Source organism: Mya arenaria, chromosome 12 (assembly GCF_026914265.1).
Source record: "Mya arenaria isolate MELC-2E11 chromosome 12, ASM2691426v1".
In the NCBI taxonomy this organism is placed as follows: Eukaryota; Metazoa; Mollusca; class Bivalvia; order Myida; family Myidae; genus Mya; species Mya arenaria.
Window position 1 is genome coordinate 68,239,243 of NC_069133.1, and position 19,236 is coordinate 68,258,478.

General features: G+C 40.0%; 2 protein-coding genes across 7 annotated transcripts in view; one reads left to right on the forward strand and one right to left on the reverse strand.

The window, feature by feature from the left end:
• LOC128212373 (nucleolar protein 16-like) overlaps positions 1-19,236 on the forward strand; it is a 45,608-nt gene that overhangs the window by 12,923 nt on the left and 13,449 nt on the right. The gene's annotated exons all lie outside the window — the stretch shown is intronic.
• Positions 1-19,236, reverse strand: part of LOC128212372 (testicular haploid expressed gene protein-like) — a 34,741-nt gene that overhangs the window by 5,588 nt on the left and 9,917 nt on the right. For 4 of the 6 annotated variants that reach the window (XM_052917803.1, XM_052917807.1, XM_052917804.1 and 1 more), the window contains 5 exons: positions 16,987-17,017; positions 16,642-16,689; positions 2,160-2,222; positions 1,793-1,927; positions 1,323-1,460 (listed from right to left, as the gene is read on the reverse strand). In XM_052917803.1, the coding sequence (XP_052773763.1) occupies positions 1,323-1,460; positions 1,793-1,927; positions 2,160-2,222; positions 16,642-16,689; positions 16,987-17,017 (415 nt within the window). The remainder of the gene's footprint in view (positions 1-1,322; positions 1,461-1,792; positions 1,928-2,159; positions 2,223-16,641; positions 16,690-16,986; positions 17,018-19,236) is intronic. The other 2 variants (XM_052917808.1, XM_052917805.1) reach the window with 1 other exon arrangement.

A 19,236-nucleotide genomic window follows, 5' to 3' on the forward strand; every position in this document is an offset into this window, starting at 1 on the left:
ATTACAAGAACAACTTAATACCTTTCAACTTCATCATTTAAATCAAAGTACAGAGAATCACGGGGGTTAAACCATAACGATTGGGCTTAGCGCGTTTCGCGTGCTGTCCTGCCTGCATACAGCAGGGATACACGAGAGAAAGACGGGTAATCCTTACATTAATAACATTTAAAATTATTATTCATCACGATTTCAAATTAGCCGAGTAATTGTTGTTACTGAAAGCTTATCGAAAACATACGTTTGAGTAAAAGAATAGCCAAGTATTGTAACCTCTTGCGAGTAATACAATATAAACGTCAAGTTTTCTCTACACAAAAGACCAGGCATATGTATATATTTACAAATACTATGGTACGACAATTCTATGGAACCTTTATAACTCATTAAATAAAAACAGAAGTACAGGGGAATATTATACATTAAATTAATAATTCGTCGTTTTTTCGACATCTTTGGTAAGACATCGGCAGAAAGCCCAGCTAAATAAATTGAAACCCATGTTTCTGTTCTGCTAGGTCTATTTCGTTCATTTGACAAACATTGGAACTAGTCCTTTAAAACTATAACCCATTAATTCAAATGGTTAAAAGCAATGTTTTTTACCATGTTTCACCATTTAGTTCCAATGAACCCCGCCCTATTAATACCCGTTACACGTACCCAACTCAACAGTTACAACACATACGTTACCAAGGTAACCAGACGACATAGCACGGAAATACGTACCTTAATGGAAATCTATAATTAATATACTTATATATTTATAATGTTATATGGTACTTGCCTCTTTGGCGTGATCAAATCATACGTGTTCATAAAAACTGAGTGACTACAGGATATTGTATTCCATATAATACATATAACAGGTCACACGCAGACTCCTCTTGTTTGTACATAGAGCTTTATCAGAATACTCAAGCACCACAGCTCTAAATCTGAAACGCAGGTACCAAACCGAATAGTTTTGTTACTATTCCCGTTTTCAACATGAACACATACAGGAGCGGTTGATTCCCGACAGGTGCGGTTTTGACCGACTCGGTGGTATATAGACTTAGCCGGATAAAGCATGCAGTCTTATATTTGGAACACCACCGATCCTGTGGGTTTCAGCAAACATCTTTGCTTCAGGTCTACGTAATGGACAAAGATTTTACAGTTTTACCAAACCCACTGGGTTCATAGGCGGCCGTATCTATGGTCTAGTGTTACGGTGTCAGGCCTTGTACAAGTGTACATGTATTTAAAGAAAGGGCTTGTCATCCTTGACCGATCCTCCATTCCACGGATAAGTTTAACATTGAATATTGTGACCTTACCGATCTTCCTTGAACTCGTTGTGCGCGCGCTTAGGCTCGGCCAGGATGTTGAGGCGCTCCGTGGAGGTTGAACGCTTTGCGCTATCGCGGACCTTCCATAGCACCGACGACCGGCCGCAGCTGTAGAAAAACTGCGACCTGCAACAGAAAAAATCTTTGATTACAAAGGAATATTCTTGAAAGAAAAACGGACGTTAATACGGTTGCGCATTGAAAATGGCCTATAGTCATTTCTCGTACATGTATATGGTACTTTTAATAAGGCATACATGCAACAACTGCGCGTAAGTTGTTGCTGAGCAGTCTGAACTGTTAAGTAACGGATGTCTACGCCAAGTGGAATATACATGGAAACCAAGATCTGAATTCAGAAGCGGTGTTGTATATGTGACTTCACCTTTGGATAGACCAGATCTAAAACGTGTCACGTGTTCACATAAGACTCTATGTAAAAGGACTACAACTCCAACCTGTTAATGTTGTCGCCTTTCAGGAAGTTAACTTTGGGGAGGGCGAGTGTTTCGAGGCGCTCCGTCGAGTCCGCCCGTAGAGCTTCTGGTTTGACTGGCCAGATCATCTCTTGTGTTCCCCAGCGCACATGTGGTCTGTAAAATATCAAACAGGGTTGGGACGGCATATGTGGAATAGACAGGTCGGATCAAAATCGGTGGATACGAATACAACAATGGCTAAAAGATCTATAGAGCCATGATATAAGTTGGTAGTCACTGAAGAACTAATTTGTCTCGTTGGGAACTTCAATTTTCATTTAAAGTTATTCTATTCTACACTCAAAAAAAGTCTGGAATGCCAACGGCACAGACGTTGGCAACTCACCCGACACTCGTGTACCATTCTACCTTGGGTTCTTTAGGCTGGGAAAGCTGCAGCAGGCGCTCCCTGAAACAGATGCTATTTGGTTAAACGTTTCATTTTTTCGTTGCTGAAAACGTTGACAGTTCGTTGACAGGCGAGTGACTCAATGTATATGTCTGTAATTCATGAGCCACCCTCTAATCCGTTAAGCTTGTGGCGAAAATCTTCAGGATTGAATAACTATATTTGTACTGTTACCGAGATAACTGAAACTCTAGTTACTACTATTATGGATATGTTATTTGAAGGTACATGCACCTGGACGTAAGATGGCATTTCGATATCATGATTATATGGGACTTTATAATACTAAGCATAAAAAGGCAACGTTAGGTTTTAAGAATACCGTGAAATTGTGAACAACTGGATCGTGAAAATAATGATGACAGTAACAGACTGATGAGGCAACCTATGCAATGCAAATGTAATCCAACACCACGCAAGCGTGCAATTCATCATACACACTTCGACTTCCTCTGTAAAAAGTACTAAAAACATCAACTTCGAAACCTCACACAAGGATTTTCAACAATTGTTAAACATACATTTTCTCATTCGCTTCACCCGAGTTAAATTTCCAGTGGTCCATATGAATAGGGAAGTCGTCCACTTTCTTCGTTGTTTCAATGTCTGTTAAGTAACATCCTTTATGATACTTGGAGTTGATGGGCGAATGACGGGTATATGTGGTATGTTTCTTCCCCCCTTTCTCCTGAATCGGCGGCAAAACGCGTGCCATTGTGTCTTGCTTTTCCTGATAAACTCCGTGTCGCTGCCTTGCTCGCTAACTCCCGTGTCTCTTCCTTGCCCGCTAACACCCGTGTCTCTACCTAACTCGCTAAATTCTGTTTCTCTGTCTTGCTCGCTAAATCCCGCGTCTTTTTGCTATAATTTTTCTAAGAACCCTGATTTTCGAAGTAATTATCACTCAGATGTTTGACCAGAGAAGTTCAAAGTCCGTCTTAATTCACCTCCAAGTTTACTAGCCCGGTAACATTAGAACATAGTTGTCCATAATCCCCTCAGAAGCATTAAAGCCAACTTGCGTAGAACATATGTAAGCTTTATACTCCCAGAGTATGTCCTTACTTGCAGACATGAGAGCCGATAAGATTAGCAAATTCGCTAGCTCTAATCCATGTAATTAATCCTTCTCTCTCCTTGTTTACGCGGATCAACTCTGGAAGACCGAATGTTGATGTTAAGTACAACAACGTGTCCTTAAAAGAAGGTAACATCATTCTTTGATATGTCAAGGTAGTATCTTCTTCGAAAGATCTAACGGCGATTAACCTGCAATGGTTGTATTATTTTCGTTGGTGTTTCGCGCGAGAAATTGTTATTCTAGCCAGCGCGCATGCGCGAAGTCTAAACGAAACCCGCCAAATAAAAATATTATTACATGAGCTATAAACAAACGTCCATGATTGGACGAAAAGCAAGTTTTCGTAGACAAAATAAAAGACAATATTGACTGTCTTTTTTCGGACCGTAAACAGCTAATCAAATGACGTCATAATAACGCTGGAAAATCACTTCAAAAACGCCATATTAACCCGTCTGTTTATAAAGACCTGGAACAGTTTAGCATGTTATTAAACAGTTATTTACTTATTAGCTGCTAATTATGCAGTTTATATTGACCGCGAAATCATTATAAAACTCGGCTATCACCTCGGTCCATCCGGCGATCCCATTTACGGAGGCATGATTTCTCCAAACGTTTCGTCTCTTGCTGCTCCTTTATGACAAGTACAACAAATCAACGAAGGTTTGGAATCTAGTTTGAAGCTTGGACTTGTGCAGTTGTATTAACATCATGTGTCTGTAACCATGCCATTTCATTCCGACAAATACTGGCTTTACTAATTGCTAAAGCATGTTTCTGTCATTTTTGATTACAAGTTTAAGTTAAGTTATCAATGGCTTTTAAATGTCGTTTAGGAAAGATAAAGCAAAAGAGAAGATCAAACAAAAATGCACACTTTAATCAAAATGATGTATGAGTGAAACAGACAAATATGTGCACTTGTGTATAGTGTGTAGAGACAATGCGCTTTGTAATAGTAGTATTTAAACTTGTAACTGGTTTATCAAACAAATCCATCAAGCACTCAAGAGGATAAATGATTAACCAATCGTCATAATATTTGTCTTAATAAATGGGTAAATGATTTATTTACTTAAACAATCGTTAGATAAAGCCCATGCTGGATCGTTGTGAGAAAGATTGGGTATATTGTACACATTTCCCTCTGATTGACACCCTAACAAATCGTTTAATAGTTACAGATTGGAGGTGATATAATGCAATATATGGTTCATTCATTGAAATGTGATACATGTATTCATGTTAAGGCACTAGACATAGTAGCATGAATAAAGAACAATGAATGGAGCTCCTACATTCACATACAATGTTAAGACATCAGACATAGCATGTCTGTAGAACAATGATGAATGGAGCTCCAATATTCATATACAATGTTGAGGCTCAGACACAGCATGTCTGTAGAACAATGAATGAAGCTTAATATTCACATACAATGTTGAGGCATCAGACACAGCATGTCTGTAGAATAATGAATGGAGCTCCAATATTCATATACAATGTTGAGGCTCAGACACAGCATGTCTGTAGAACAATGAATGGAGCTCCAATATTCACATACAATGTTGAGGCATCAGACACAGCATGTCTGTAGAACAATGAATGAAGCTCCAATATTCATATACAATGTTGAGGCATCAGACACAGCATGTCTGTAGAACAATGAATGGAGCTCCAATATTCACATACAATGTTGAGGCATCAGACACAGCATGTCTGTAGAACAATGAATGGAGCTCCAATATTCACTATACAATGTTGAGGCATCAGACACAGCATGTCTGTAGAACAATGAATGGAGCTCCAATATTCACATACAATGTTGAGGCATCAGACACAGCATGTCTGTAGAACAATGAATGGAGCTCCAATATTCATATACAATGTTGAGGCATCAGACACAGCATGTCTGTAGAACAATGAATGAATGGAGCTCCAATATTCACATACAATGTTGAGGCATCAGACACAGCATGTCTGTAGAACAATGAATGGAGCTCCAATATTCACATACAATGTTGAGGCATCAGACACAGCATGTCTGTAGAACAATGAATGGAGCTCCAATATTCACATACAATGTTGAGGCATCAGACATAGCATGTCTGTAGAACAATGAATGAAGCTCCAATATTCACATACAATGTTGAGGCATCAGACATAGCATGTCTGTAGAACAATGAATGGAGCTCCAATATTCACATACAATGTTGAGGCATCAGACACAGCATGTCTGTAGAACAATGAATGGAGCTCCAATATTCATATACAATGTTGAGGCTCAGACACAGCATGTCTGTAGAACAATGAATGAAGCTCCAATATTCACATACAATGTTGAGGCATCAGACACAGCATGTCTGTAGAACAATGAATGGAGCTCCAATATTCATATACAATGTTGAGGCTCAGACACAGCATGTCTGTAGAACAATGAATGGAGCTCCAATATTCACATACAATGTTGAGGCTCAGACACAGCATGTCTGTAGAACAATGAATGGAGCTCCAATATTCACATACAATGTTGAGGCATCAGACACAGCATGTCTGTAGAACAATGAATGGAGCTCCAATATTCACATACAATGTTGAGGCATCAGACACAGCATGTCTGTAGAACAATGAATGGAGCTCCAATATTCACATACAATGTTGAGGCATCAGACACAGCATGTCTGTAGAACAATGAATGAAGCTCCAATATTCACATACAATGTTGAGGCATCAGACATAGCATGTCTGTAGAACAATGAATGAAGCTCCAATATTCACATACAATGTTGAGGCATCAGACACAGCATGTCTGTAGAACAATGAATGGAGCTCCAATATTCACATACAATGTTGAGGCATCAGACATAGCATGTCTGTAGAACAATGAATGGAGCTCCAATATTCACATACAATGTTGAGGCATCAGACATAGCATGTCTGTAGAACAATGAATGGAGCTCCAATATTCACATACAATGTTGAGGCATCAGACACAGCATGTCTGTAGAACAATGAATGGAGCTCCAATATTCATATACAATGTTGAGGCATCAGACATAGCATGTCTGTAGAACAATGAATGGAGCTCCAATATTCATATACAATGTTGAGGCTCAGACACAGCATGTCTGTAGAACAATGAATGGAGCTCCAATATTCACATACAATGTTGAGGCATCAGACACAGCATGTCTGTAGAACAATGAATGGAGCTCCAATATTCACATACAATGTTGAGGCATCAGACATAGCATGTCTGTAGAACAATGAATGGAGCTCCAATATTCACATACAATGTTGAGGCATCAGACATAGCATGTCTGTAGAACAATGAATGGAGCTCCAATATTCACATACAATGTTGAGGCATCAGACATAGCATGTCTGTAGAACAATGAATGGAGCTCCAATATTCATATACAATGTTGAGGCATCAGACACAGCATGTCTGTAGAACAATGAATGAAGCTCCAATATTCACATACAATGTTGAGGCTCAGACACAGCATGTCTGTAGAACAATGAATGGAGCTCCAATATTCACATACAATGTTGAGGCATCAGACACAGCATGTCTGTAGAACAATGAATGGAGCTCCAATATTCACATACAATGTTGAGGCATCAGACACAGCATGTCTGTAGAACAATGAATGAAGCTCCAATATTCACATACAATGTTGAGGCATCAGACACAGCATGTCTGTAGAACAATGAATGGAGCTCCAATATTCACATACAATGTTGAGGCATCAGACATAGCATGTCTGTAGAAAAATGAATGGAGCTCCAATATTCACATACAATGTTGAGGCATCAGACATAGCATGTCTGTAGAACAATGAATGGAGCTCCAATATTCACATACAATGTTGAGGCATCAGACACAGCATGTCTGTAGAACAATGAATGAAGCTCCAATATTCACATACAATGTTGAGGCATCAGACACAGCATGTCTGTAGAACAATGAATAAAGCTCCAATATTCATATACAATGTTGAGGCATCAGACATAGCATGTCTGTAGAACAATGAATGAAGCTCCAATATTCACATACAATGTTGAGGCATCAGACACAGCATGTCTGTAGAACAATGAATGGAGCTCCAATATTCATATACAATGTTGAGGCATCAGACATAGCATGTCTGTAGAACAATGAATGGAGCTCCAATATTCATATACAATGTTGAGGCTAAGACACAGCATGTCTGTAGAACAATGAATGGAGCTCCAATATTCACATACAATGTTGAGGCATCAGACATAGCATGTCTGTAGAACAATGAATGAAGCTCCAATATTCACATACAATGTTGAGGCATCAGACACAGCATGTCTGTAGAACAATGAATGGAGCTCCAATATTCATATACAATGTTGAGGCATCAGACATAGCATGTCTGTAGAACAATGAATGGAGCTCCAATATTCATATACAATGTTGAGGCTCAGACACAGCATGTCTGTAGAACAATGAATGGAGCTCCAATATTCACATACAATGTTGAGGCATCAGACACAGCATGTCTGTAGAACAATGAATGGAGCTCCAATATTCACATACAATGTTGAGGCTCAGACACAGCATGTCTGTAGAACAATGAATGGAGCTCCAATATTCACATACAATGTTGAGGCATCAGACACAGCATGTCTGTAGAACAATGAATGAAGCTCCAATATTCACATACAATGTTGAGGCATCAGACATAGCATGTCTGTAGAACAATGAATGGAGCTCCAATATTCACATACAATGTTGAGGCATCAGACATAGCATGTCTGTAGAACAATGAATGGAGCTCCAATATTCACATACAATGTTGAGGCTCAGACACAGCATGTCTGTAGAACAATGAATGGAGCTCCAGTATTCATATACAATGTTGAGGCATCAGACACAGCATGTCTGTAGAACAATGAATGGAGCTCCAATATTCATATACAATGTTGAGGCTCAGACACAGCATGTCTGTAGAACAATGAATGGAGCTCCAGTATTCATATACAATGTTGAGGCATCAGACACAGCATGTCTGTAGAACAATGAATGGAGCTCCAATATTCATATACAATGTTGAGGCATCAGACACAGCATGTCTGTAGAACAATGAATGGAGCTCCAATATTCATATACAATGTTGAGGCATCAGACACAGCATGTCTGTAGAACAATGAATGGAGCTCCAATATTCATATACAATGTTGAGGCATCAGACACAGCATGTCTGTAGAACAATGAATGGAGCTCCAGTATTCATATACAATGTTGAGGCATCAGACACAGCATGTCTGTAGAACAATGAATGGAGCTCCAATATTCATATACAATGTTGAGGCATCAGACACAGCATGTCTGTAGAACAATGAATGGAGCTCCAATATTCATATACAATGTTGAGGCATCAGACACAGCATGTCTGTAGAACAATGAATGGAGCTCCAATATTCATATACAATGTTGAGGCATCAGACACAGCATGTCTGTAGAACAATGAATGGAGCTCCAGTATTCATATACAATGTTGAGGCATCAGACACAGCATGTCTGTAGAACAATGAATGGAGCTCCAGTATTCACATACAATGTTGAGGCATCAGACACAGCATGTCTGTAGAACAATGAATGGAGCTCCAGTATTCATATACAATGTTGAGGCATCAGACACAGCATGTCTGTAGAACAATGAATGGAGCTCCAATATTCATATACAATGTTGAGGCATCAGACATAGCATGTCTGTAGAACAATGAATGAAGCTCCAATATTCACATACAATGTTGAGGCATCAGACACAGCATGTCTGTAGAACAATGAATGGAGCTCCAATATTCACATACAATGTTGAGGCATCAGACACAGCATGTCTGTAGAACAATGAATGGAGCTCCAGTATTCATATACAATGTTGAGGCATCAGACATAGCATGTCTGTAGAACAATGAATGGAGCTCCAGTATTCATATACAATGTTGAGGCATCAGACACAGCATGTCTGTAGAACAATGAATGAAGCTCCAATATTCACATACAATGTTGAGGCATCAGACACAGCATGTCTGTAGAACAATGAATGGAGCTCCAATATTCACATACAATGTTGAGGCATCAGACATAGCATGTCTGTAGAACAATGAATGAAGCTCCAATATTCATATACAATGTTGAGGCATCAGACACAGCATGTCTGTAGAACAATGAATGAAGCTCCAATATTCACATACAATGTTGAGGCATCAGACACAGCATGTCTGTAGAATAATGAATGGAGCTCCAGTATTCATATACAATGTTGAGGCATCAGACACAGCATGTCTGTAGAATAATGAATGGAGCTCCAGTCCTCATATATAGGGCTGTCTCTTTTATAATATAACCTCATAGAGAGTAGAGAATGCAAATGTTTTTGAAGAATTTGTAAGTGCATGTCTAAGTGTTCAATGTTATACTTGTTAAATGTGTATGATGCGTTCAAGCCCACTAGACGTGCTGTCCTCAAACCAATAAGGCGCGTTGGCCTCCCATGCTATCTTGCCGATTCCTGTTTCACGTGGAGAATTTTAAATTTTAAAAAAACTCAACTCAAGGTGAGATCTATATCTAACAAGTGAACAACTGGAAAGCGTTGTTCCAAATACCAACCCTGGAACTGAGGCTTGATAAAAATCACGTGACTGAGGAATGAGTCATACGCTCATACGTCTGGTTTTAATGTCAATAATTATCTTATACATGGTTAACAGCAATTCGAGGCAGATCTTAATTGATTTCTTATTTTTCTTATAAGGCAAGCATTCCTGCTCTATGTCCGGGGCAATCTCTCACCAGTGAAACTCATTCGGAACTCCTCGGCCATTTTTTTCAAAAACAACCTCGGATGTATTTAGACGGTTTAGATACTAAAAAAGTGGTACGTTTAAGTCCGCTGCAAGTAGATCGCGTAGTAATTTTATTTAGCAGTTAAACTTTGTGACTTTACTCTTGTGCTATTTAATTATGTTTGCAATAATACAATTCAATGGCAATCAATTTAAACTTATATCAATAAATACAACTCTAACACACTACATTTAATTCATGATATAATTCAAAATTTTACGAACTACTTCAACTGATATACCTGCATACATCCGAGGTTGTTTTTGAAAAAAATGGCCGAGGAGTTCCGAATGCAGTGAAACTATGCAAGCATTCCTGCTCTATGTCCGGGGCAATCTCTCAACAGTGAAACTATACAACTGATTCACCACCGTAGCTCTCGTGGACAACTTCTTTGTCGTCAACTCACACGTATGCACTTGTTTACATTCGTGCAGCTGCGATAATCTTGGCTTTAACAAATGCTTTATATTCCTGTAATGGGTATATTTTTACAGCCACAGTGACTGCGTATGAATTACTGCACCCACAAGCCGAGAAATAATAAACGTGCGCTTGAAATGCAGAATGCAGGGTGATATATTAATGTGTCAAAAAAATGATATATGTATGTGTATTGTTGCCCCCCCCCCCCTCCCCTCCAAACAAACTGTTATAGAAGCGGATATCATACAAGCTGAATTCCACAGTTGTCGTGCACTAAGATCCCGTCATTATTGACAAAGCTTCGTCATTGGCAGCAGATAAATTCAAGTTGACTCTAAAATTGTTGAGACAACAGTGTAGGGTGTCTCCGTTTGACCGTAATAGTGTAGGGTGTCTCCATTTGACTGTAATAGTGGAGGGTGTCTCCGTTTGACTGTAATAGTGTAGGGTGTCTCCATTTGACTGTAATAGTGTAGGGTGTCTCTGTTTGACTGTAGAAGTGGAGGGTGTCTCCGTTTGACTGTAATAGTGTAGGGTGTCTCCGTTTGACTGTAATAGTGGAGGGTGTCTCCATTTGACTGTAATAGTGGAGGGTGTCTCCGTTTGACTGTAATAGTGTAGGGTGTCTCCATTTGACTGTAATAGTGGAGGGTGTCTCCGTTTGACTGTAATAGTGTAGGGTGTCTCCGTTTGACTGTAATAGTGTAGGGTGTCTCCATTTGACTGTAATAGTGGAGGGTGTCTCTGTTTGACTGTAGAAGTGGAGGGTGTCTCCGTTTGACTGTAATAGTGTAGGGTGTCTCCGTTTGACTGTAATAGTGGAGGGTGTCTCCATTTGACTGTAATAGTGGAGGGTGTCTCCGTTTGACTGTAATAGTGTAGGGTGTCTCCATTTGACTGTAATAGTGGAGGGTGTCTCCGTTTGACTGTAATAGTGTAGGGTGTCTCCGTTTGACTGTAATAGTGTAGGGTGTCTCTGTTTGACTGTAGAAGTGGAGGGTGTCTCCGTTTGACAGTAATAGTGGAGGGTGTCTCCGTTTGATTGTAATAGTGGAGGGTGTCTCCATTTGACAGTAGTAGTGGAGGGTGGCTTTGTTTGATTGTAATAGTGGAGGGTGTCTCCGTTTGACTGTAATAGTGGAGGGTGTCTCCGTTTGATTGTAATAGTGGAGGGTGGCTCCATTTGATTGTAATAGTGGAGGGTGGCTCCGTTTGATTGTAATAGTGGAGGGTGGCTTCATTTGATTGTAATAGTGGAGTGGGTCTCCTTTTGATTGTAATAGTGGAGGGTGTCTCCGTTTGATTGTAAAAGTGGAGGGTGTCTCCGTTTGACAGTAATAGTGGAGGGTGTCTCCATTTGATTGTAATAGTGGGGGGTGGCTCCGTTTGATTGTAATAGTGGAGGGTGGCTCCATTTGATTGTTATAGTGATGGGTGGCTCCATTTGATTGTAATAGTGGAGAGTGTCTCCGTTTGACTGTACTAGTGGAGGGTGTCTCCGCTTGACTGTTATAGTGGAGGGTGTCTCCGTTTGACTGTAAAGGGTGTCTCGATTTGACTGTAATAGTGGAGGGTGTACTCGTTTGACAGTAATAGTGGAGGGTGTCTCCGTTTGACAGTAATAGTGGAGGGTGCCTCCGTTTGACAGTATTAGTGGAGGGTGTCTCCGTTTGACCGCAATAGTGGAGGGTGTCTCCGTTTGACCGTAATAGCGGAGGGTGACTCCGTTTGACAGTAATAGTGGAGGGTGACTCCGTTTGACAGTAATAGTGGAGGGTGTCTCCGTTTGACCGCAATAGGGGAGGGTGTCTCCGTTTGACCGTAATAGTGGAGGGTGACTCCGTTTGACAGTAATAGTGGAGGGTGACTCCGTTTGACAGTAATAGTGGAGGGTGACTCCGTTTGACTGTAATAGTGGAGGGTGACTCCGTTTCACAGTAATAGTGGAGGGTGACTCCGTTTGACAATAATAGTGGAGGGTGTCTCCATTTGACAGTAAAAGTGGCGGGTGTGTCCATTTGACAGTAATAGTGTAGGGTGTCTCCATTTGATTGTTATAGTGGAGGATGGCTCCATTTGATTGTAATAGTGGAGGGTGTCTCCATTTGATTGTAATAGTGGAGGGTGTCTCCATTTGATTGTAATAGTGGATGGTGTCTCCATTTGATTGTAATAGTGGAGAGTGTCTCCATTTGATTGTAATAGTGGAGGGTGGCTCCATTTGATTGTAATAGTGGAGGATGTCTCCGTTTGACAGTAATAGTGGAGGGTGTCTCCGTTTGACAGTAATAGTAGAACGTGTGTTCGTTTGACCGCAATAGTGGAGGGTGTCTCCGTTTGACAATAACAGTGGAGGGTGTCTCCATTTGACAGTAAAAGTGTAGAGTGTCTCCATTTGATTGTTATAGTGGAGGGTGGCGTCATTTGATTGTAATAGTGGAGGGTGGCTCCATTTGATTGTTATAGTGGAGGGTGTCTCCATTTGATTGTAATAGTGGAGAGTGTCTCCGTTTGACTGTACTAGTGGAGGGTGTCTCCGCTTGATTGTAATAGTGGATGGTGTCCCCATTTGATTGTAATAGTGGAGGGTGTCTCCATTTGATTGTAATAGTGGAGGGTGTCTCCATTTGATTGTAATAGTGGAGAGTGTCTCCATTTGATTGTAATAGTGGAGGGTGTCTCCATTTGATTGTAATAGTGGAGAGTGTCTCCATTTGATTGTAATAGTGGAGAGTGTCTCCATTTGATTGTAATAGTGGAGGGTGTCTCCGCTTGATTGTAATAGTGGATGGTGTCCCCATTTGATTGTAATAGTGGAGGGTGTCTCCGCTTGATTGTAATAGTGGATGGTGTCCCCATTTGACAGTAATAGTGGAGGGTGTCTCCATTTGATTGTAATAGTGGAGGGTGGCTCCATTTGATTGTAATAGTGGAGAGTGTCTCCGTTTGACTGTACTAGTGGAGGGTGTCTCCATTTGATTGTAATAGTGGAGAGTGTCCCCATTTGATTGTAATAGTGGAGAGTGTCTCCATTTGATTGTAGTAGTGGAGGGTGGCTCCATTTGATTGTAATAGTGGAGGGTGTCTCCATTTGACAGTAATAGTGGAGGATGTCTCCGTTTGACAGTAATAGTGGAGGGTGTCTCCATTTGATTGTAATAGTGGAGGGTGTCTCCATTTGACAGTAATAGTGGAGGGTGTCTCCATTTGATTGTAATAGTGGAGGGTGGCTCCATTTTGATTGTAATAGTGGAGGGTGTCCCCGTTTGACTGTACTAGTGGAGGGTGTCTCCATTTGACTGTAATAGTGGAGGGTGGCTCCATTTGATTGTAGTAGTGGAGGGTGGCTCCATTTGATTGTAATAGTGGAGGGTGTCTCCATTTGACAGTAATAGTGGAGGGTGTCTCCATTTGATTGTAATAGTGGAGGGTGGCTCCATTTTGATTGTAATAGTGGAGGGTGTCTCCATTTGATTGTAATAGTGGAGGGTGTCTCTGTTTGATTGTAATAGTGGAGGGTGGCTCCATCTGACCGTAATAGTGGAGGGTGGCTCCATTTGATTGTAATAGTGGAGGGTGTCTCCATTTGACAGTAATAGTGGAGGGTGTCTCCATTTGATTGTAATAGCGGAGGGTGTCTCCATTTGACCGTAATAGTGGAGGGTGGCTCCATTTGATTGTAATAGTGGAGGGTGTCTCCATTTGACAGTAATAGTGGAGGGTGTCTCCATTTGATTGTAATAGTGGAGGGTGTCTCCATTTGATTGTAATAGTGGAGGGTGTCTCCGTTTGACTGTAATAGTGGAGGGTGTCTCCATTTGACAGTAATAGTGGAGGGTGTCTCCATTTGATTGTAATAGTGGAGGGTGTCTCCGTTTGACTGTAATAGTGGAGGATGTCTCCATTTGATCGTAAAAGTGGAGGGTGTCTCCATTTGACAGTAATAGTTGTGGAGGGTGTCTCCATCTGACAGTAATAGTGGAGGGTGTCTCCATTTGACAGTAATAGTGGAGGGTGTCTCCATTTGATTGTAATAGTGGAGAGTGTCTCCATTTGACAGTAGTAGTGGAGGGTGTCTCCACTTCACTGTAATAGTGGAAGGTGTCTCCACTTCACTGTAATAATGGAGTTTTTCTGCATTTGACTTTAATAGTTGAGGGTGGCTCCATATGATTGTAATAGTGGAGGATGGCTCCATTTGACCGTAACAGCGGAGGGTGTCTCCATTTGACCGTAATAGTGGAGGGTGGCTCCATTTGATTGTAATAGTGGAGGGTGTCTCCATTTGACCGTAATAGTGGAGGCTGTCTCCATTTGACCGTAAAGGTGGAGGGTGTCTCCATTTGATTGTAATAGTGGAGAGCGTCTCCATTTGACCGTAATAGTGGAGGGCGTCTCCATTTGACCGTAATAGCGTAGAGTGTCTCCATTTGATTGTAATAGTGGAGTTTGTCTCCATTTGATTGTAATAGTGGAGGGTGTCTCCATTTGATTGTAATAGTAGAGGGTGGCTCCATTTGATTGTAATAGTGGAGGGTGTCTCCGTTTGATTGTAATAGTGGAGGGCGTCTCCATTTGACCGTAATAGTGGAGAGTGTCTCCATTTGACCGTAATAGTGGAGAGTTTTTTCATTTGATTGTAATAGTCGAGGGTGTCTCCATTTGACTGTAATAGCGTAGGGTGTCTCAATTTGACTGTTATAGTGGAGGGTGGCCCCATTTGACTGAAAGTGTGCAGGATGTCTCCATTTGACTGTTATAGCGTAGGGTGTCTCAATTTGACTGTTATAGTGGAGGGTGGCCCCATTTGACTGAAAGTGTGCAGGGTGTCTCCATTTGACCGTTATAGTGGAGGATGTCTCCATTTGACTGTAATAGTGTAGGATGTCTCCATTTGACTGTAATAGTGTGGGATGTCTCCATTTGACCGTAATAGTGTAGGATGTCTCCATTTGACTGTAATATTGGGGGATGTCTCCATTTGACTGTAATAGTGTAGGATGTCTCCATTTGACTGTAATAGTGGGGGATGTCTCCATTTGACCGTAATATTGGGGGATGTCTCCATTTGACCGTAATAGTGGGGGATGTCTCCATTTGACTGTTATAGTGTAGGATGTCTCCATTTGACCGTAATATTGGGGGATGTCTCCATTTGACCGTAATAGTGGGGGATGTCTCCATTTGACTGTAATAGTGGGGGATGTCTCCATTTGACCGTAATAGTGGGGGATGTCTCCATTTGACCGTAATAGTGGGGGATGTCTCCATTTGACCGTTATAGTGGGGGATGTCTCCATTTGATCGTTATAGTGGAGAGTTTCTCCATTTGACTTTAATATCGGAAGGTGTCTCTTACTCAAGGGAAAACTCAATATACGGATATTGTCATAACATTGATGTAGTCGTCGGAGGCGTAATCGCCGAGGTAACAATGATAAGTTTTGCCTTAACTTCAACACAATACGCATGATGTGCAGCAATGGTCATAACCGTGGCTTATATAAATATCTAGTTACGTATATTAATTGACTGAGAAAACGGACGGGCGTTGACATCCGCTTTTGGCGCTCTTGTCGCACGTATAACAGACATGACCAAGCTTTAAATGCTCATGCTAAATGCTGGAAACTACACTCCAAACTTGCCGTAAACATAGAGACAATTAAAGGGACTCTCTCACAGATTTTACACTGGCGACATTTTCTAAAATTCTGTTCAGATCTTAAAATTATTTCCTTCTTGTTCTGTAATAAACACCAAACAACAACTGACAGAAAAATTATGCCATTCAATATGTATAGTGTTAAATAGCGGGATTCGTCAAATAAAGGCATAGCATTTTTTTCAAATACTTCTGAACAAAACTCTTTTGTTATAAATCCAATGATGTTTGAGCATTGTTGTAAGCAGTCTGTGTTCGCATCACACCCGCAAGATCTGAACCTGATTCGCACGAGAGTCCCTTTAAGTGATCTCCCGTACATCCAACCGCCAAATGAAGCACGCGTGCATGTAGATACCTGTTCGTAACGATGGTTGTACGGGACCTACCGTAGCCCGGCCGTCGGCTTTATACGGGAAATATGGTGAATCAATGTTTAACAATGGATGTATTTGCATTATATTTCAATGCAACAAACTTTCAGTCATTGACGTTAAGTACACTAGACATAATGTCCATTTATCGCATTTAGTGATACAGTGCAATATTTATAAGTACATTTGTTAAGTTCGCAAAATCCGTGTATATGTCTGTAATTTTATGTTAAAGGTTAAAATGAAAATGATGGTCTTGATTCTCTAAAAATAGTTGAAACCTATCAATCAAATATTAAATATTCATAAAAAACATAAGAAATTCTTACCTTCCGGAGTCACGAATCCTCTCGTATTCGGCTGAAAATAGAAAATGGTTCATTTAATGGTAAAATAACACGGTCGTGGTTTGTTGAAGTAATATAGAACGAAAGAATTGAGAGGCTGAGATATTGCGCAGCATTGCCTGTTGGGGAAACATGGGTACGTGTACACTACGTCATCTAGGTATGTGTTAATTGTACACTCCCAGAATGACCCGTGGAGTGTCATGTATAAGATTATCAGCGAGCCAACACGTGCAAGTTTATAGCGGAATTTCGCAAGCGACTTTCAAACTTAACTTCCGTGTATAGTATCTATACGTATATGTCGGGCTTGCATCTGTGTCTACTGACGTGGAATTGGCAGGTTAAAGTTTATAATATGTAAGTTCTTAGAAAGACGGTTGAAACTAAACGACACATAATGGTATTGCTTGGTAAAGTAAAGAAAACCAAATGGTATTGCTTGGTAAAGTAAAGAGACCAAATGGTATTGCTTGGTAAAGTAAAGAGACCAAATGGTATTGCTTGGTAATGTAAAGAAACCAAATGGTATTGCTTGGTAAAGTAAAGAGACCAAATGGTATTGCTTGGTAAAGTAAAGAGACCAAATGGTATTGCTTGGTAAAGTAAAGAGACCAAATGGTATTGCTTGGTAAAGTAAAGAAAACCAAATGGTATTGCTTGGTAAAGTAAAGAGACCAAATGGTATTGCTTGGTAATGTAAAGAAACCAAATGGTATTGCAGGTAAAGTAAAGAAACCAAATGGTATTGCTTGGTAAAGAAACCAAATGGTATTGCTTGGTAAAGAAACCAAATGGTATTGCTTGGTAAAGTAAAGAAACCAAATGGTATTGCAGGTAAAGTAAAGAAACCAAATGGTATTGCTTGGTAAAGTAAAGAGACCAAATGGTATTGCTTGGTAAAGTAAAGAGACCAAATGGTATTGCTTGGTAATGTAAAGAAACCAAATGGTATTGCTTGGTAAAGTAAAGAGACCAAATGGTATTGCTTGGTAAAGTAAAGAGACCAAATGGTATTGCTTGGTAAAGTAAAGAGACCAAATGGTATTGCTTGGTAAAGTGAAGAAAACCAAATGGTATTGCTTGGTAAAGTAAAGAGACCAAATGGTATTGCTTGGTAATGTAAAGAAACCAAATGGTATTGCAGGTAAAGTAAAGAAACCAAATGGTATTGCTTGGTAAAGAAACCAAATGGTATTGCTTGGTAAAGAAACCAAATGGTATTGCTTGGTAAAGTAAAGAAACCAAATGGTATTGCAGGTAAAGTAAAGAAACCAAATGGTATTGCTTGGTAAAGTAAAGAAACCAAATGGTATTGCTTGGTAAAGTAAAGAAACCAAATGGTATTGCTTGGTAAAGTAAAGAAACCAAATGGTATTGCAGGTAAAGTAAAGAAACCAAATGGTATTGCAGGTAAAGTAAAGAAACCAAATGGTATTGCTTGGTAAAGTAAAGAAACCAAATGGTATTGCTTGGTAAAGTAAAGAGACCAAATGGTATTGCTTGGTAAAGTAAAGAAACCAAATGGTATTGCTTGGTAAAGTAAAGAAAACCAAATGGTATTGCTTGGTAAAGTAAAGAGACCAAATGGTATTGCTTGGTAAAGTAAAGAGACCAAATGGTATTGCTTGGTAAAGTAAAGAGACCAAATGGTATTGCTTGGTAAAGTAAAGAAACCAAATGGTATTGCTTGGTAAAGTAAAGAGACCAAATGGTATTGCTTGGTAAAGTAAAGAGACCAAATGGTATTGCTTGGTAAAGTAAAGAGACCAAATGGTATTGCTTGGTAAAGGGACCAAATGGTATTGCTTGGTAAAGTAAAGAGACCAAATGGTATTGCTTGGTAAAGTAAAGAAACCAAATGGTATTGCTTGGTAAAGTAAAGAAACCAAATGGTATTGCTTGGTAAAGTAAAGAATACCAAATGGTATTGCTTGGTAAAGTAAAGAAACCAAATGGTATTGCTTGGTAAAGTAAAGAAACCAAATGGTATTGCAGGTAAAGTAAAGAAACCAAATGGTATTGCTTGGTAAAGGGACCAAATGGTATTGCTTGGTAAAGTAAAGAAACCAAATGGTATTGCTTGGTAAAGTAAAGAGACCAAATGGTATTGCTTGGTAAAGTAAAGAAACCAAATGGTATTGCAGGTAAAGTAAAGAAACCAAATGGTATTGCAGGTAAAGTAAAGAAACCAAATGGTATTGCTTGGTAAAGTAAAGAGACCAAATGGTA